The sequence below is a fragment of the Hyperolius riggenbachi genome, chromosome 1 (genome assembly GCF_040937935.1).
Source record: "Hyperolius riggenbachi isolate aHypRig1 chromosome 1, aHypRig1.pri, whole genome shotgun sequence".
Classification (NCBI taxonomy): Eukaryota; Metazoa; Chordata; class Amphibia; order Anura; family Hyperoliidae; genus Hyperolius; species Hyperolius riggenbachi.
This window is the reverse complement of record NC_090646.1, coordinates 353,988,180-354,009,409: the sequence shown is the minus strand read 5'-3', so window position 1 is coordinate 354,009,409 and position 21,230 is coordinate 353,988,180. Positions and strand designations below refer to the sequence as shown.

At 42.3% G+C, this 21,230-nt stretch overlaps 1 protein-coding gene across 1 annotated transcript in view; it reads right to left on the bottom strand.

The window, feature by feature from the left end:
* Window positions 1-21,230, bottom strand: part of CPAMD8 (C3 and PZP like alpha-2-macroglobulin domain containing 8) — a 174,155-nt gene that overhangs the window by 146,568 nt on the left and 6,357 nt on the right. Inside the window, exons 2-3 of the mRNA XM_068234159.1 lie at window positions 3,166-3,317; window positions 345-367 (exon numbers count right to left, since the gene is read on the bottom strand). Coding sequence (XP_068090260.1) covers window positions 345-367; window positions 3,166-3,317 — 175 coding nt within the window. The remainder of the gene's footprint in view (window positions 1-344; window positions 368-3,165; window positions 3,318-21,230) is intronic.

The following is a 21,230-nucleotide window of genomic DNA, read 5'->3' as shown; positions in this document are numbered from 1 at the left end:
TTCCTCACCTACTATTCAAGCGGGGACACAGCACAGAGGGTAAAGTAGTTGGTGGTAGATTGGGGCAGCTGAAAGAAAGCAGGAGATCTGCCAGGCATTACACAAAGTTCTGATGCTGTGAAACCGTTAAAGAAACACCAAGCCTTTTCAGTGCTGCCGAGTAGATTTTTAGTCTGGAGGTTCACTTTAAGCATGAATGAAACCGCATTTTTGCTACTTTCAGTTTTTAATTTAGTACAAAGCATCACAGTTCATATAAGGCTAAGCATGAGCAATGAATGTGATTGAATACTACATATTCAGTAGTATGTTAACATAACTGGTCACATTCTTTATAAACTCACCTTGAGCTTCACTGTGCCTTTATCTGAAAGGAAAACACAATGATTTTAACAATATACTGTAAAACCAAAGCACTGTTGATTATTATTTTTTTTTTTAAACCCTACGATAAAATAAAGCGCTTGCAAATATGCAAATATACATGCGAAAAAGGCCTTAGGGACAGAGCACACTTTCACATCACTGACCTGATTTCAGTGCACAGGCAGCTGGTGGGCACACTTATGTGCTGTGCAGCAGTAACAATGCATTTCTATGTGCAATGAGGTGCTGTTCTATCCAGTGTAGTTAGTATCAGTGCTGCAATGGAGAGCAACACAGGTGGCTGTGCATTTCTGTAAAATGCACTGACTGGGGGTTGCACAACAACATGAGTGTGTGATTGGGCCATTGGTCTTTACTCTGACACTAAGCTAAGAAAGCAGTTTTATCATCCTGGAATTGATAAACTTCAATTTTGAGATTATTTTTAGAAAAACGCAATCTCAGTGACTGCCGTGCTTTTTAAATGCTTGCGTTTTTGAAGCACCGTAAAATTACAGTGCCTGTGATTTTCATTGAGTTTTTTTAGGCAAACCTTCAGGAAACCGGGAAAAGTTGGCGACAACAAAATCGCAATCGTATTGCACATGCACAAAAAAGCAATCACATTGTACTGCGTTTGCATTTGGCAATTTTCAGTGTGTACAGGCCCTATGTGAGTGCTCAAGGTTTGTAAAAGAACAAGCAGGAATTTTTCAGTGGCTGCATTTAATTTAACCTGCTGTTTTACAGGATGTACTGTAGAGTTGTATTTACCTGAAGAATAGGAAAGCTTCTTTATGGAAGATTACTACTACAGCAGGATGCTAAAAAGGTTAACACATACATTTAGAAAGCTTTCTAATAATCCACAGTAATAAAGAAGACCTCATGCTGATTCTTGAAATTCCAGGTCAACCTTCATTGAAATCCTGCTGTCCAAGGCAACAGCTTATGACCCCCTGCTGTTCAAAGAATGCACCAAAAAAAAAGGGCGAGCCAGAGAAAATGTTCAGTTCTTTAATAAAATGAATTATTGCTTGTAAAGCTGTCAATCTGTATTCATAATTTGTGCTTTACAGTAAATATATGTTTGCTTGCAGTAGCACAAGCCCTCACATACAGTCTAATGAGGAATTACATGTTGTGCTACCCAGAAAATAAGACAGGGGCCCATATGCAATTCACTTTTTCTCCAGAGATATATCCTAGGAGAAAGATTTCATATTTTATTTAAAATAACTTTTAAGCATTTAAAAATGGAAAAAGTTCCTAAAAATTAGTGGAAAAGTACTATTAAAAGTATTTTGAGTATTTTCTTACTTGCTGGTGGTTTAAAAAGGCATTTTATGAAAAGGTGTTAAAATATCACCTAGGAGAAAACTCAGGAGAAAAAGTGAATTGCATGTGGGCCTGGGTCTAGTTCCCAAATATGCATTAGGGCTTATTTTCAGGGGATGTCTTTCCATGAACAACAATCTACATTTATTCTTGAACAAGTAAAAAAATAAATAAAAATGTCAAATGAAGTCACATCATTACTCCTGGAACACATAACTGTCTAAACCCTGAATTCCATCTTGAATTTCTTGTGACTCTATTTCCTCTTTCCATGTACACCAATCTATACTTACTATACAGACATTCTGGCTCTTGCCCAACCATCATTGTTTTGGGTCTGGTGGGGTCATTTGATTGTGATTCTCTTGGGGTGTCTTCTTTCCTTGGTCAAGTGTCTATCTGTTGTCCTTCTGCTTACTATTGCCAATTGCTTTTACTTTCTTACATGTATACTGTAGCTGCCCGGTCAATAGTAAAACATTTTTTTTACGAACTGCAACAAGCTTGTTTTTGGAGCCAGCTTATTATCTAAGCATCCTCAAACATCTTGAAAAATCATGCTAGGGCTTTTTTGGGGGGTCATGACAGGCTCTGTCATGGGGGGATCTCAGGGTTAAATACTTACCTAATCCCACATAATCAGGTCACAGGTGATGCTCTGCCCCACTCCTTGGGAATGCAGTTATGGCCATCTTTCCAAAGTTTGCCAAAGCGCTTTGTAAATTTGTAAAACCTCCTCCTGCGTTGCTGCAGCCCACCCCCAGCACTGCAGGCACCAAATAGGCAGGTGATTTCTCCTATTCTCAGTAAACCCTACTAATGTTCTAGTGGGTCCCAGGCCATACTGCTTGCCTCAACACCTCCCCCCTTCCCTTATCCCCCCATAAGATATTCAGGGAGCAGCTGAAATGGAGTATTGGCCAGTCTTTTCCTGTGAACACGGGGCTGATCCTATGTACCTCCTCCCTGAAATAGACAGGAGAAAGCCAAGGAAGACGTTGGGCAGAGCTAAGTGATAAGTGTGCAGAAGAAAAGCTGGCAGCTCTTTATTTTATACACAGATTTCTGAGTCATGTGACTGACTTTTCCAAAGGAAATTTCTTTGGAGAAGCTGCATCAAATGTAATAACTGAGTGAGTAATGGTATAGTCAACTATCAACCGTTACTAACAAAGAAAAATCTGCTTTAATAGATAGAGGCTTTAATAGATAGAGCCTCTCTTGGATTTATTTAAAATGTTCTTATCCCAAAACCACTAATTCATTAACCTCTCAGCCACTCAATATGGCCCAATTGAGAGGTGTATTATTTTGTCAATTAACAGCAGTTTTTAAAACATACAAAGAAAATAAAAATTACCATAGGTAAAAGCTAATCAGAGAAGATAAATGAAGCAAGACCATTATTTCAAACCTGAAACAACCACCTTAGTTATATGAAACAACATAGAAAAGTTTTACCCAATACTGATGAATGTCCAGAAGCTACTGTCTCCCCTTTCACGACCAGCTTCACCTGCACCTTGGTTTCAGCAGCTGTGTTAAAGATGGTTATACTTATTGCTTCTTCTACCTCAGAGCGAAAAATTGATGGAGCCGCTATCAAGTAGCCTCTGGAAAGAAGAAAATATTACCATCATCACAATGTGACAAGTAGAGATTACTATGGCAAACACCATCTGCTGCTTGCAACTATGACAACTGATCGCCTCGTTTCCTCCCTATTCCTTTAGATTGTAAGGCAGGGTGAGGCAGGTTCCTCAGGTGGTCGGAAGTGGGGGGGGGGGGAGGCGGCACCCAGCTGAGCTGGAGGGGGTAGCAGCCAGGAAGGGGAGCAGCAGGCACAGCGGTGGGGGGATCCCCCGTCCGCTTGCCCCCTCCAGCTATGAGCGCAGCATGAGTCAGGCAGGGAAGTAATTACTCTCCTCTTCCTTCCGCATTCCAGCGCTGCGTACCACCACTTATCACTTCCTGCAATGCTGCCAATTGTACTTGCGCACTTGTCCGACCCCCCTCCCCAACACTGTGCCCGCTGCCCCCCTTCCTGGCTGCTACCCCCTCCAGGCTACCTATACTAGGGGCAATTAGGCAATACTACCTATCTGGGGGAGGGAGGACGGCATCCTCACAAGTTTGCCTCAGGCAGCAAAAAGTCTAGAACCGGCCCTGGGAATTTGCTATAACTTTTGATGGTCATGTTACATTTGTCACTGTAATTACTATGTTTACCTATGTTGTATTATGTAGCAATGTCTACATTATGAAGTACCCCATGTTTGTTTCTTACTAATAATAATCAGTGACATAAGTGCAGGACACACGTCAGTTTGGTAACAGGTGATAAAAACACATTGTATATATACAGTAGCTATGCCTTGTGAGTTGGATTAGATACTGACATATCTGTACTGGAATGCAGCTTTTATGTAGTAAGTCCGTACTTCCTTTTCCTCCCATGGAAACTGTTTTCTCAAAATTTACTTTGTGACTAACTACTAGTGCCCAGCTTCAAGTTTGGCAGCATTGCGGAGGGTCAAGGAAATAATCTGGAGGAAAGATCATCAAAGCAGTTTTTCTCTATGAGCTGCCACCACTGAGTTACCATAGCGAGCTGTACTGACATTTTGGGAATGTCAGAGTGAAATGAGGTGGATTTGGTGGGTGTGAGCTGTAATTAACTCCCTGGGTTGTAGGTTAGTGTAGAAATGACCCAGAGGAGTGTGAGCACCTGCTGAATATCTGGGGCAATACTGTGCAAGGTGTCTAAGCGCAAATCAGTGCAGTGCTTAGTGAGCTGGCTCAGAAAATAATTAAGATGACATGGGGCCCTAGGCAAGATGTCCATGTCAGTTGAATTACCTTGCCCTTTACTTTTAAGGCATAAGTGATTGTTGATTAGAATCAGGGTGAGCTTATTTTTACTTTATTCCTACAGGAGACTGTGAATGTGAAGGGAAAAATGTACCCAAATTCCAGGTGGTCTAGTGTAATGAAAGACATATGCAATTTTATATTAACTGGAGCATCTTCCTTAGCAGGACATGACAATGCAAACCTTTCTAGGCCTGAAAACCTAGGCAACTGACACAAAACATTTCAATAGGACATTACTTTAGCTTAAAAAGTGCACTTTGCAATTCCTTGTGGAAACCTTTCTACAGGTACACAAAAAATCATGAACGCCATAGTTAAGCCTCCCATAATTTGAATGCATATGATGGTAAAGTTGCAACAATTTGCAATGCACAAAGTTTGTGCACTGTACATATGTGTCACTTTTTGTAAGGTACCTGACCAGCTGGATCCCCATCCCAAAAATAGCAGGTGCCCCAACACCAGCTCTACAAAAATTGTTATTATGCAATGCACACATTTTTGTACATCGCAAATTATGATAAACTCCAGACAGATTTAATAGAATAAAAGAACTGGAGGAGAGGACATGATCAACATAAATCAAGACAAGATGGACACACTATATTGCTACTTGGGTGGCTTGGGTTGGATACATTGTAATTTCGAATCATAGAATACCTGAAGGTATCATGTTTGATATTCTCTAAGGTACCATAAATGCTGTATCCACATAAATAGCAACCCTTCATCCCTGTATTTATTCTCTTTTCCCTCCTTTTTTCTTTTTTTTGGTGGCCCATTGTTCCTATGGTGTTTGAATGATTTAGACCAGGGGTCCACAAACTTTTTCAGTCAAGGGCCAGGTCAACATACTTCAGACTGCTGGGGGCCCCGGAACATACATAAAATGATGTTGAAAAACATTACATTGAATCTAGGTATTGATTCCCTTCCAGTCATGCCCGGAGGAGAACTCCCAGCAGCAGCCATTCAGTCATGTCGCGCCCCAAGAACATCTTTGTGCACCAGACGGCGAAGCATACCGAGGTGACATCCTGGCGTCCTGATGGACAGCAGTGTCACCTGATGCAGAATTGGATTGGAAGCCAGCAAATGACAGCTTGCTGGCTTCTACAGTATATGGATAGGTGGTGCCAGCACTGCTATTCTATATGCCGGGTGCCAATATTTAAAGGTGCAGTGAGCTGCATCTATAAGTTTTGGGGGGCCACATTCTGCCCGCGGGCCATAGTTTGAGGACCACTGATTTAGACTGTCTGCAATGGTGGTGTGGAGCCCTGACGTGGGATTATAGAAGCAGGGGAAGGAGTCGTTTAGAAGTAATTGTTGTCTGGCCTCACAAGGCAGGGGGCATATGTTAGTGTTATGGCCCATACTCACGGGCTACAATTGTCGCCGCACGGCGACAGGTCGCCCGTGAGTATGCGCCGTCGCACAGGCGCGCACCCCGAACTGTCGTCCGTCGCTGATGTCGCCAGGCGATTGAAAGTTTCAATCGCCTGGCGACAGTCGCCGCCGCAACTGTTGCTAGTCCGCGTGTGTACGCGGACTAGCGACAGCAACCTCCATTGAGGTAGACGGAGCTTCCGGCGGGGGGAGGAGGAACGTCGGCGACAGCTTCCGTTGCACCGCTGGTCCCTCTTCCGCGTGTGTACGCGGAGGGACCTGGCGAGGAGCTGTCGTCGGCCTGTCGCCCACACGCTCACGTGTGCTGGCGACAGGCCACTTTTGCAGCCCGTGAGTATGGGCCATTAGAGTATGCAAGCATGACCGGCTATTAAGATACTTACTATGTAAAAGAGAAAAATACACTGAGCTAGCTAGTATTAGACCACACGGTTAAGATTACATTGAGTGGAGTCCCGGAAAAGGGATATTGCAGGCCTCTAGGAGGAAGACTGGTTGGAGGCATTACAGGCAGTTCCATTCATGCCGGTTAATGCCACGCAAAAATTTACACAACCCCAGATTATACATAAAACCCATTATACCCCAAAGCGGTTGCATCGTCTCAGCCTGCTTGCCTCCCCCCATGTCCTAGATGCACTAGAGATAATGGTGATCTTATTCATATGCTTTGGAACTGTCCTAAATTTAGGAGATGCTGGGGGTGTTCTGGATGTAATAGATAAAGTATTTCAACTTACAGTTCCTTGAACCGTTCTGGTATGTGTTTTAGGTACTTTCAAGGATGGTAGTGTGTTTGACCATATTAAAATTGGAGTGATACAATCTCCTTTTGTAGCCAGAAAGGTAATTCTTCAAATGTGGAAGAATTCTTCCCCTCCTTCCCCAAACATGTTATGCAAATTAACAAATCATTAAAACTTGAGAAAGTTATTCATGCACATAGGGGCTTTAGGGCCCTTTTCCATTGGCAAAAGTGATGTGATGCAGCTACGCATAACTTTCGCCGGCGCTTGCATTCCTTCCGCATCTTCCGATGTGGAAGTCAATTGAAGGGATGGGACGTGGCTGCGTGTGGATGCAGCTATGCGAGAATCTGCAGCATGCTGCAGATTATCGGATCGCTCTGCACCGCTCCACACAACATGCGTGTGTTTCAGTGTTTTTTTATATAGTAGCGTGAGTAGCTTGCTACTGAGGTGCGTTGGGAGCCAGTATAGAGATTTACAGATAAAAGGTGCAAAGGAAGAGTAGTAAGAAGGATAGACAAGTCTACCTGTAGCTTTGACAGATTACAGAGGTCAGAGTCTGGCCAGTGGAATACCAGAGTCAGATGTACAGTTTATACATTTTGTTTTCAACCGTTTTATTGAATTTTGTAAAATAGAAACAGTAAACATTGTAATGACATAGGCCATATACAAAAAAAAAATACACAGTAAGTGTAAATAATACATTTTGTAAACATAGCAATTAAGTGATAACCCGAGATCATGAAATAAACCATTTTTATATTTTGCTTAAACCGAGGGTATAAGAGTATGGCTCAAGGATAAGCTGGCTAACAACAACAATCTAAAGGGGTGTTGGGAGAGTTGGTTGTAATCACTGGATGAATATGATGTCAACAACCCATTAACTAGACCATACATGGTTGGGTGGAGACATACCCATCAAAGTCTTCAGGTAGCAAATGAGACCCAGCTTCCAGCGAAGCAGGGGGTAGCTTATTAACTGTAGTATAAGAGGTTTAGCTAATTACTGAGTTTAGACATTTTGAATAGATAAATTGAACATTTACTTATACAGAATTGTGCATTATCGCTTGAAGAGGAACATCTGAGCAGAAAAGAGAGGCTGGGAGACTGGGTTCCAAAATAGCAAAAGTGGAAGAGTCAGGGCTTCTGCACACACAGGTTAGCTTTAAAACAGTCTAGAATTAGTATTTGATTTATTTTAAAAGAAGATATGACCAGGCAGTAAAAGTAATCCCCCCCCCCCCCAACCAAAAAAAAGATACAATCATAATGCTGCACCCAAAAATACCATTATGCAATAGGAAACTCAGTGACTTCATTGTCTTTTACATGGCTGAACAGTGTTCAGTATACCGTGCCACATAAAATCACATTGTTTTCTGGCTGTTCAAACACAAGGAATGTCATTACACTGACCACACTAAAAGAACAAGGCAGGACTCCAGGACCAAAGGAGAGCAGAGGGTGTCATTGCTGGCTTTACTTTCATTAAGAATCTCCTTTTCAGGGGCACATAAGAGGTGAGAGGTTTGTAAGGCCACAGAGGTGCTGATGTCACACACACCTCGTGTTTCGTAGGCTTAAAGCGAACCTGAACTAAATTTTACTTACTTTGATGTACTCTCCCTTGTTTTACATCTCACTAATATTATAAATGCGAAAGTTTGGATGTTTGTTACTAAATCACGCAACAATGGCTGAACGGATTTGAATGAAATTTGGCACACACATACTACATTACTTGGAATAACAGATAGGATACTTTTTATCCCCATAACCACAAAGTGGGCGGAGACAAATACAAATTTTACTGGCAAAATGTAAACAGCAGCCATTCTTACACTGTTAATGGTGGGGTTCTCAAACTTTGCACAGTTGGTCACTGGGTGACTGGGTGGAGCCTACAAAAGCCAATCAAAATTTGCCTATTGATTTTCAAAGGGAATATTTAATTGCTGCCATTCTTGCACTGTTAATGGCACAAGCCTCAAAACTGGTACAGTTGGTCATTGGGTGACTGGGATTCAAATTCAGAAAAAGTGGTGGAGCCACAAACATTCAATCAGATATGTTTCATTTCAATGCAAATTATTGATGCCTCAGACCGCAAAGCTTACAAACTAGGTCATTGAGTAATTGTGTGTTAGGGTTAGAAAAAGTGGGCAGAGCCAACACCAGCCAAATACATACCCGGGCAACGCCGGGTCTTCAGCTAGTACCTAAATACTGTTGTTTTACTAAAGTGCATTGCCATCTAAACTTGCTGTCCAGAGCTCCAGAATTCCTTATAGATTCAGATGTCTCTGTATTGTGATCCTTCAAACATTAAGGCTAAAGGTGTCATGCCTGTTATTGGTGTACTTTGCTCAACTGATGTTTTTCTTTTATGTTCTTATATTCTCTATTTCATCTCAGATTTTCTATTTAATTTCTAGATTCTCTCATATACACATTCAATGGCTGTCCCCTTGACAGTACTTACTCATAATGTAAAAGGCCTCAGTTCTCCCACGAAAAGACGCAAAGTCATGAAATATTATGCCAAATTGAGACCTGATATTTTATTCCTTCAAGAGACACACTTCACTAGCCAGCCCACGTGAGCGTGATCGCAAGCAGCGAGGCCATGCGCTCGAGCAGGTGCAGAAAATGCAGACGTGGCAAGCTCAGTATCTGCATCGGAGGGGATCCCAGGACACAGGAGCTGCGGTGAGGGACATATTGGCTGCCAGGGGCTGCATGAAGCCACAGTAAGTAGATCTTGTTTTTTTTTTATTTTACTCGAACGTATCCTTTAAGGAACATCTTCAATACTACATGAAAGAAAATAACATTGATTCCATAAGCCCTAGCACTCTGTGGTTGGCTCACAAGGCAGTGATTCTAGGAAACATTATTAAACTGTCCTCCAAAGCATGAAAGGATAGAAATGAGCAACGTATCTTCCCTAAAAGAAAACAACATACAGGTAGTCCCCTGTTAACGAACGAGATAGGGACTGTAGGTTCGTTCTTAACCTTAATCTATTCTTAAGTTGGAACACTGTGCCATCTCTGTCTCCTGTACCTCCTCTGTGCCCCCCGTGCTTCCAGTGTCCCCATCTGTGTCACATCTGCCCTCTGTACTTGCTTATACAAGTTTAAAAGCCATTTTTTCTTTGAATTTTTTAAAATCAATTTGAAATTGTTTTTTTACTTGTTCCCATGGAAACACAGAATCCATGCCGTTCATATCGGTGGGTCGTTAGTAAGTTGGGCGTTCGTAAGTCGGGGACTACCTGTAATCTCACAGTAGCAAACTCTACTTACCCCTCACTTTACCTTAAAAAACAAATAGCAGACATTAAATTACAAATCAATCACCTTCTTAATTATTGCACTGAAAAAGCAATTAGGTGGTCTGTCGCTTTCCACCAAACCAATAAACCTAACAAGTGGCTGACAAGGAAAATCAGGGGTCAAGAGATGATTACAGTAATAGACTCCATAAAATTCACAACTTAAAAGGGCAAGAAACTCCTAATCCCGGTGACATATATACTACTTTCCATAAGTATTATTCCCAACTTTATTCAGATAACACTGCTCCCTCGGCTGAAGAGTCTGCTGTATTCCTCGACCACAATGTTCCCTGATCCCTAACGCATGCAGCATCCACAAACCTAAATAGATTGATACCCGATGAAAAAAATTATACTGCGATAGGTTCACTTAAAAATGGAAAGGCCCAAACACACAATAGAAAATTATCACATGCTAACTCATGGTTATTGTGGCATATATATCTGGAATTAGAGGAGGGCAAAGAAATGTTAAGGTCGTAAGCTAAGTACTCACGGGGGGACAATTGTAGCTGTCGCTAGCAGACGGGAGCGTGTGCGCGACAGTTCGGCGACAGCTCGTCGCCAAGTCCCTCTGCATCCACACGGCAGCAGAGGGATTAGCGATGCGGCGGAAGCTGTCGCCGAGGTTCCTCCCCCCGCCGGAAGTTCCGTGTGCTGTGTGTGGGTAGCTGTCGCTAGCCCGCATACACATGCGGGACTAGCGACAGTTCCGGCGAGGTTGCGGCGACGGCTGTAGCCGGCGATTGAACATGTCAATCGCCTGGCGACAGCTCCGAAGGGCGACGGTTTGGGGCGCGCGCGTCATACACACGGGTGAACTGTCGCCGCAACATGCGCGTGCCACGCGGTTGCGGCGACGGCCGTACCCCGTGAGTATGGACCTTTAAAGGAGTTCTGGGGAAGTGGGGGAATACGTTGCCCAGATTTGGATGAACTCCAACTATCTTAAATTTTGGATGATAAATGAGCTCATCAGCTGGTAGGGAGACCTGTTCGTAAATACTGACTGCTGCAGATAGTCTACTCAGTTATTATAATACCTAATAAATGTTCGCCTGTGACCCACCGAAGGGGAACACCGGGGGAAGGGGAGGGGTTGCGAGGTTGGGATTAAGGGGGGGTTTAAAATAATATTGGAATTTTGAAGATGTATAATATGCTGTTGTTCTTGATTAATAGCACTTTGCCATTTTTTTTTCACTTTTGCACTTATGATGTGATTATAATTTTTAGAATGTGTATTTGTATACTCGTGACATATTTCACTTTGCACAAAATAGCCTTTTGTACTTGTATATCTATGCAACACTTCTTATTACAATAAAAACTTTTTGAATTTCAAAAAAAAAGAAATGGAAAGGCCCATGGTCCCGATGGGTTCAGTTCATTATAATCTAAAAAATGTGCTCCCTCTCTTGTACCGGCCCTTAAACAATTCTATAACACCATCATGAAAGATTGTGTTCCCCCAAGGGAGTTTTTAGAATCAGTTATTGCTGTTATTCCCAAACCACAAAGAGATCCTCTCTCCCTCAAAAATTATAGGCCGATATCTTTACTTAATTTAGATTATACAAGTTTTACCTTTATTTTGGCCAAACTAATTGACATTGTTCTTCCTACTCTGATACATAGAGACCAGGTTGGATTTGTCCCCAATCCGTAAAATAGTTAGCATACAATATTATGCCAAACAATGTCATCTTCCCCTTGCCGTCCTGTCTTTTGACATTATCACTTGGTTGTCACCTAAAATGGCTTAAAGAGCTGTCTATCACAATCAGTATACAATTAGTCGTTGAATACAATCAATAAACTAGCCTCTAAAAAAGTGCAAAGTGCAATCTGGGCAAAAATCGTCAGTATGTAGAGTCCTGCGAAATACATAACACATGTGCAGACAAATGTGCTCCCAGTCAATAATACCCTATAATGATCTGAACGTTACATTAAATAATATATACAAGTCGCGATAATACCTGCATGCTGCCCCGTTCCAGCTCGCTGCAACCACCCTCTAAGCTTGACATATGTGTCGCTTGAGAAACCTGGCTTCCCCAGAGACCATGCCCCTGGGAGTGCTGAGTTCCTCCTTGAGTGTCATCAGAGGTCGTACATCAAGGAAAGGGAGATGCTGCGTGGTGATGCAGCAATTGATACAAGGCAGTAAAAGGTTAAAGCAAGGCATAATAGGAAAGGGGAGGACAATAAGGAGAAGGTCGACGAGGCACCAACCAAACAATTAAGTTACATCCAGGTGAAGGGAGGATAAGTAAGGGAGAGTCAATCCGATAGTCCAAGTAGGTAGGGAAGAGGGTGGGGAAGGGGGGGGGGGACTTAAAGGAAAGAGAAGAGGGGCAAAAACGTGAGAAAACAAGAAAAAACAATTTATATAAATTATATAACTAGAAGGGGGCTAGACTTACAACAAGCTCCTAATCCAGGGGTTCTCAAACTGGGTGCTGCGGCGCCCTGGTGCAGCTTGAGCACCTTCTAAGGGTGCCTCGGCATGCATCCCCATCCATTGTGCATTGACATCAAGTAATGCAACCACACATTGATATACAATGTGGCTGCATTATCTGCCAGGTAACCTTTAGTTCCGGCAGCGTGGTTGAAGTGGGACATCAGAGGAAACTGGGTGGAGCAACAGATCAGTGCGCCTTAGCTTGGATAGGAAAGGAAATTTTACCCAGCTAACAAGGCTCCCTTACAACCTGGAGGGGGTGTTGCCAGCTGCAGTTTCCCTGTGGGGAAAATGTCTATGTGTTCTACAAGATTGACTCTTTATCCTTGTCATGTTCATTCAGGGGATGCTGCCTAATGTAGTGGTCACTGACTATTTGGAGGGGGGTTGCTGCCAGGAGGGGAGTGGTCAGTCATTGACTACTTGGAGTGGGGGATGTTGCCTAATAATCATCACTAACTACTTAGAGGGGGCGGGGGTAGCTGTTTAATAATGGTCATAACGGCATTTAGTAGTTGGTTTTGCCGAGGAGGTGCCTTGAAAAAATGTTAAAGTTTAAGAACCACTGCCCTAATCTAATGTGAGCTAAATATGTGCTACAAGTGAAAAGTCAGACTTACAGCTGGCAACCACAGAAAGTGAAATCACCTGCTGCCAGAAGAAAGGTGAAATGTGTGATATATATCAATTTACAGTAAATACAGTTTAGAGTCAATTAAATACATTTTTTCAGCAGAAAAATACATATATTTACATAGATCTTTACATCAATCCTGAAAGAGGGACAAATGAGGATGAAACAGGGGCAGAGGGATTTAGTTCCCAAAGAGGGACTGTGAGGGATAATTGGGAGCTATGGCTACTGCACAGGCAAGGCCATGCTCATGCAGGTGCAGCATGGACGCACTCATGCCAGAAGAAGAGTGTGGCCCCAATATTACAGAGAGTCCCAGTGAGTATCCTCAGCAGTGGCGAGGAGGACACGGGAACCCTCTACAGGAACCAGAGGCTTCCCTCTTCTTAGATACGTGTTGTTGTTTTTTACAGAGGTTCGCCTTGTGTTCCCCTTAAACATGAGGCTGTCAGTGCAGGAAGGATCCATGCACACTTCTCTGCCTTTTCTTGTGCACAAAAAACCCCCCACAATATTTGTGCTGAGAATATCCTTTGCAAGAAAAACAACTCATTTTAATTCTGCACTCCTCAAATCATTCAGGAAAATTCCCTGACCCAGCCCCATTTCAACATATCTGAAAGCATCACATCAAGAGACTGCAGTCCTCACAGGGAAAAACAAATACACAGAACAAGAACATTTGACTCAGGATTTGAATCCCATCCAGAAATCAGTTTGGGAGTTGCTGAATCACAATAAGTTTGGATCACATAACACTGGAAACCGTTCTGAATTTCTGACTAGCACCATGTCTGTGCTTCCTGAACAGACTCACCAGCCTTCTGTATGGTTTCAGTCCCCAGAGGTGGCTGTTTAAAGAGACTCCGTAACAAAAATTGCATCCTGTTTTTTATCATCCTACAAGTTCCAAAAGCTATTCTAATGTGTTCTGGCTTACTGCAGCACGTTCTACTATCACCATCTCTGTAATAAATCAACTTATCTCTCTCTTGTCAGACTTGTCAGGCCTGTGTCTGGAAGGCTGCCAAGTTCTTCAGTGGTGTGGTTCTGTGATGCATCTCCCCCATCCAGGCCCCTCTCTGCACACTGCCTGTGTATTATTTAGATTAGAGCAGCTTCTCTCTGCTCTATTATCTTTTACAAGCTGGATAAATCATCCTCTGAGCTGGCTGGGCTTTCACATACTGAGGAATTACATATAGACAGAGCTGTCTGCACTCTGCAGGAAGAAACAGCCTTACACTTCAGTGAAAGATAGCTGCAGGGGGAAAGAAACACACAAATGATCTCTTGAGATTCAAAAGGAAGGCTGTATACAGCCTGCTTGTGTATAAATGTATTTTCTATGTGTGGACATACTGTACATCAATCTACTTCCTGTTTTGGTGGCCATTTTGTTTGTTTATAAACAAACTTTTTAAAACTGTTTTTAACCACTTTTAATGCGGCGAGGAGCGGCAAAATTGTGACAGAGGGTAATAGAAGATGTCCCCTAACGCACTGGTATGTTTACTTTTGTGCGATTTTAACAATACAGATTCTCTTTAAAGGAAATGTATTGTGTTTTCATGTTTTGTATTTTGTATAGTTGTTTTGTTTACTTGTTTTGTGTACAACTAAAAAAATACAATTTAAAAAAAGTTTTCATAAATAATTATTAAATATAAATTAACATTTCATTACATTTTAAAGCTACACCTAGAAATGTTTTAACAGTAATGAAGAAGAGCACTTTGTTGTAGTTAGGACTCTGACATGGGAGACTGAAGGCTGTGAGTTCATTGACTGTCGGCGGCTCCTGTGTGCCAGCTAAGTGCTTGCTAGTGCTGTTGGATTGGCATCTTATCAGTCTTAGCAGTTGTTTGAACAATAGCAAATAATTTTTTTTTGGTTGTTTCAACTTGTTTCACAACAAAGTTGTTTGATAATTGTGCTGCATAAAAGACTGCTGTTGAGCGTGTGTATGGGGCTTTAGTGTGGCAACAACTGCAATCAAACACAACATAAAGCATTTTTGCTGCCCTGCGGTTGGCAGGTGAGAGGCTGAACTGCATGCTTGTTGAAAGAGGCCTAATGCTGGACGCCCTCTTGCAATTGCAAAATCACTCTCAAACGCTGAGAGCAATTCTGAGTGATTTAGAGGAAAGAGATTTTGGACCCTCACTGTCCTCTATTAAATTACCCACAATGCACTACTACTAAATATGCAAATTATCCCTTTTCGCCCTTGTTAAGCCAAGCAAGCATCCAGAACCGCTGGTGTATAGCAAGCCTATAGCTTTAAGTTTTACACAGCCATATTTAACATAAGGGAACTGCCTAAATTATCCATTCAATACATTCACTCAATTTACCCTTAAACTACATAGATTTGGTAAAAATTGGATGAATAAGATTGTATCATTAGTGGCCACCAAGTCTATAACAGACATTGCAGCAGCCTCTGCCAGCCGCCACCTGCTGCCACCCCCAAATGTAAAGTGTTCAATCCCTCCCCTCTTGTGCACAGTGTTTTAAAGGCTTGAATATCTATGAGGTTTTCTGTGCTGCTTATGTCCCTCCTGAGATTTTCTGAAGGATGTGAGAGACAATCACTCCAGGGGGACATGTACAGCAATACAATTCTGACAGAATTTTACACCCCCCCCCCCCCTGTGGCAGAATCCCTCCCTTCCTTAAATGTATCATTTAAACAACACTACCTTATTGGCAGACAGGGGTGTTCTTTGGGTCAGGTCAGGTTATACATAATAATGCTCTTATACCTTTCCATACCCTACAGGCACAATTTGCGCTTTCTACAATTTTTCAATTTATGTATTATCAACTTCAACGTGCCCTTAGGTCACAGTTTGCCTCTGGTCTGCCCTGCACTGCTGTCTCTTTGATAATGGAAGTCATAAAAGATGGCCCTATGAAACATTATATTGGCACTGTTTACTCCACCCTTATAGAGTTCCATTCAGCCGCGGTAATTGATAATTCCAAATGGACTCAAACTGGTGTTCAACTGGACGAAGAGGAGTGGTAAGACTGGAAACCTTTCCACCCCCCCGGTTGGTCTCCCCCCTGTGTAGGTGAAAGTCACTCAAATATATACACTGCAGCAAAGCTACCTTACCCCAGCTCATTCATCTAGGTTCTAACCCTCAGCCACAACCCTATGCCCTAAACGTTCGGTGAATAGCCCCTGTTTTATCCACCTCATGCGGCAATGCCCCCCCCCCCCCCCCCCTTCCCGTTGCAGATTTCTGGAAGCAGGTTACAGACTATTTGCCATTTACATGATGTGATGGACTCTCCTGTTGCTCTAGGTATCAAAACATGTATATTGAATCTCCTTGATAAGGATATTCCTCAATTTGACAAGGTTCTTCTTGTTGAAACTCTCTTTGGTGCCAAGCAATGAATCACATTTAGGTGGTTATCTCCTATTCTTTCCACGTTGTAAGTTTGGAAAGCCAGAATCCGAAAGCACCTGCTCTATAAAAAGTTGGTTTCCTCCCATAGAAAATGTCCACACAAATTTAACCAAGTTTGGGATAGATGGCTCCATCATTCTTAATATCAATGTACTCTTCTGTTGATTTTTTTTGTGTTGCCGATTTGGACTTGCTCATCTCCACTATGTCTGGTTCTCTCTTTTATATTTATCACGTCATTCCAAGCAATTTCATCCACTGCACGTGTATGTATGTGTAATACACTGTTACTTGATTTATGCAACTTACTTTGTACTGTTGAATCCTTTAATAAACACTTTTGATTCATGAAAAATATCTCTGTCTATCTCTGCCTTGGTAATGACTGGATCACCTGGTGGATGTACCAGGTGACTGAGGGCATAAGGGGACAGTCGCAAAGGTTGCCAAAAGAATAAGAGGACAGTCATAAAAGTGGTGGACATCATGCGAGGACAGTCACAAAGGTGGCAGGTGGTATAAAGAGTCAATAACATAATAAGAGGACAGTGATAAAGATGGCAGATGGCATCAAAGGACAGTCAAAGGTGGCAGGTGACATAAGAAGTCAAATTGGCAGACAATTAGATTACTACAGCAGTAGTACAGAACAAAGAGTCAGAGAAAAGATTGATCAGTGAGGGCAGTGTTTCTCAAACCTGCCCTTGTGACTTCCCAACAGTGAATGTTTTGTAGGCAACCTCACCTATGCACAGGTGGGGTAATTAGTGTCTCAGCTACATGGAATCGACCTAGCTGAGACCTTAATTACCCCACCTGTGCATAAGTAAGTTTGCCTGCAAAACATGCACCGTTGGGGAGTCACAAGGTCAGATTTGAAAAACATTGAGTTCCTAATCACCTTCATAGGTTGCCTTGTAGATAATTTGGTCCTGGTCTGTGATCTCATTGAGAACAGAGATAAATATATGGTTTTGCATATTCTCTAAAAACTGGCATAACAGTCTTAATATATGGGGATGCTTACATGTTTAGGGCTCAGATGACCATGATACATAACTCAGTGTAGATAATGCTAGCAAACTCAACCCCCATTCCATATCTATGGCAATTTAAAAGAAGCACCGTAGTGATGAATAATAGAATCTAGGATTTAATTATCCTGGTTTCAGGGGTGTTTTTGCAATAAATTATGCTCCAGTCTGTAAAGCATAAGAGAAAATACTACAGTGTTTCCATTTATAAGATAGCATACACAAGACACTGTAAGAGGTAGGACCTTGCAGTCATATTAAACCATTCGCTTCTCTATAGGCACCTTTACTGCAGTGCATGTCACTGGGATAACTATTCAGGAAGCTTGCTGAGTGTTGCAGGCTAGCAGTATTAAGCAACCCCACACTATCTCAAATCAAAACTGCGCAAAACCGCGCAGGGAAATTTGGGCACACCATGCGCTGCCATAGGCGGGGCTCGGAGCTCAAAGGACAGAGCCCAAATTACTTTAAATTTAGCATAATTCGGTCACCAGCAATACATCTTTTACCTGAGTCCATGGCCGCCTGGAGGGGGAATAGTAATTAACGCCACTGGAACTTTTCCAGGAGCAGGGTGAGAAGTTTTTCAGCTTCACCCTGCTCCCAAATTTCCTGGCGCTGTTTTTGCATGTATGCATCTCAAATATCATCAGTTCAGAAAGGTTTTTTAAAAGTGGCCACACATCATACAATTTTTTAAATATCTTTTCAATTCAAGAATTGCAATCAATATTTCTGACTGATTGTAACATTTCAAAAATCTGACTAATGTACCTAACCCATATGTTAAATTTTTTACCAGTCATGAAAAAAATGATTGAAGACTCAGAAAAAATAGCTTGGGTCTGTACATCAAGTAATTGACAATCTACTGTACGCCATTCAATTTTCATAAAAACTGATCAGAAAAATCCAACACTCCCAATCTTCTTTTATCGAGTAAAAACGGGAAACTTGATCAGATTTCTTTAATAAATGAAAAAAAAGCCTTTGATGTTTCTGGACAATCATTTTTATCGAATTGCCGTAAAATTGGATAATTTTATCGTATGGTATGTGGCCACCTTAACCCAAATCAGTGCATACCTATGAAATAGCCGCCCGGAAATTTGGGTGCAGAGCAAAGCCGATATACAGCGCTAATTACCATTCCCCCTCCAGGTCACCGAGGATGGTGGGGAATGATTAATTCGGATTCCAGCTATTGCTGGTGGCCGAATTACAGTGTTAGTAATTTGAGCTCCGTCTTTTGATGGCGCCTAAATTACTCTCTAATCACCGCTATAGTCGTAATTCCTATTACAGCCTATGGTGGCGCCAGCTGCACCCAAATCTCCTGCGCTGTTTTTAACAGCGCTCAAAATCAATTAGCTAGCTAACACTTGTTCAATACAATAACATTTCGGCAGGGGTCACACTTGTCTTTCAGTTTCTACACTTTTCAGAAAACTGAAAGACAAATGTGACCTCTACCTAAGAAACAGCTAATGTAATTTATAGAGTAAACTGACAAATTACGCAAGATGTCATTTTTTTTTTCTGCGTGCGAAATCTACATTCAAGTGTGACCTAGATCATTGATTAACATGAGTTCTCAGTTGATAACAGTTTTTCTGTGCAGAAAATGCGCACGAAAGCCGACAAGTGTGACCCCTGCCTTTAAGTTTTCAAAAATGATCATCTGTGAATTGTAGCATACAGTTTGCTGCACAAGCGCCTAAGCCCAGCATTAATAGAGTGAGGGAGAGAAGTCTACTTTGTCCAGTGTGGCAGTAATCTTCATCAAGACAGTATTTAAAGCTACATAAAATTTATTAAAAAAAAACAAAACCAAACTACACACATGCTAGATTTTTAATTCCTAAAACAATCATTCATAATCATCTCAAGTGAAAATCATCTACAGAGGTCCCACTTCAGTGTGTCCCCCTTCGCTCTCCTCAGAACAAAACAGAGTGCTTGTCTCTAACCAAACAGCATGTCTGTACAGTGATCTTTTCTAAAACTGGCACTTGGAATAATAACTACCTTATATACTCGGATATAAACCTAATTTTTCAGCACAAAAAATGTGCTGAAAAGTTAACCCCTCAGGTTATATGCAAGTCAGTGGAGCAGAACTGATGGTGGAACAGGTTTTGTTACTGGCAGAGGAGTGTAAGGATCGTGCACTAGTGATCCTGCTCTTGCCAGCTCGCTGCTGCTGTGTCCGTGCCCCACACCCCCTGCAACATGGTATGCAGAGTGCGCTGCTCTGACTACCTGTGTCCTCCAGCTTGTGGAGCGGAGTGTGCAAGCAACATGTCAGCGGTGCAAAGATCAGGGATTCTTCCTGTGTGGCAATCGTTGTGTCTCATATCTATGATGCCATCTAGTGGCTTCTTGAGACACACCTGTGTCATCCTTGGGGCACCTCTGGGAAGGGAGGCCGACTTGTACTGGGGGCACATCTTGCTGTGGAGGGGGCTATAATGGGGAGGGGGCTTATACGCAGGTCAATCACTTTTTCCTGGTTTCTGAGGGGAAAAAGGGTACCTTGGCTTATACGCAGGCCAGCTTATATGCGAGTATATACGGTAATAACCATTCAATGAACAATCACTGAGCATCTGTACGGACCTTCAGTCTATGTGCAGCTTGTATAAGATCTTATCTTACTGTAGTTCTATGGGTAAGATTTGATTAGCACATATTGGTAATATAGGTAATATAGGATTGGTAATAGGATTTTGTGTTTGTTATTTAGCTACATGCTAGCATATGAATGTTATGTTACTGTGTGATATTACTCATCCCTGTAATATTTTCCAAATGTCACATCTCTGTGTGATATATCTGGCGAAGCTTCCCTGAAGAGGCTTCTCACAGTTAAGAAAGCTAGAAATAGTCACATAGGTGAAATACTTTTCCTATATGAAAATATTTCTGCATCTTCTCCAAATTGTAGTGCCTTTTAACAAGAGATGGTACAACAAATCCATTGAATCCTAAAATCTTTAAAAAGATTGGGGATTCAAATCCTACCCCCCAATTCCACAATTTGAATCTGATGAGTGCTGTAGAAACAGAAACAAAGATTGACGACTGGAGTCGCCACAGAGGAAGAGAAGTTAACTCACCTCTCTGGGATCCACATGCGGCCCATTTTCCTCCCGGCATTCCATCTCAATGGTAACAGCACCGCCTGTGATTGCACAATGCTTGTGTGATCACAGATGGCGCTGACACCATCAAGCTCTCTGGCTATCTACTATACTGAGGGGAGGGTTCTCTGGCTATCTATACTAGAGGGCTCTCTGGCTACCTATAATGAGTCGGGGGGCTCTCTGGCTACCTATACTGAGGGGAGTGGGGGGAGGGTTCTCTGGCTATCTATACTAGAGGGCTCTCTGGCTACCTATAATGAGTCGGGGGGCTCTCTGGCTACCTATACTGAGGGGAGTGGGGGGAGGGTTCTCTGGCTATCTATACTAGAGGGCTCTCTGGCTACCTATAATGAGTCAGGGGCTCTCTAGCTACCTATACTGAGGGGAGTGGGGGGAGGGTTCTCTGGCTATCTATACTAGAGGGCTCTCTGG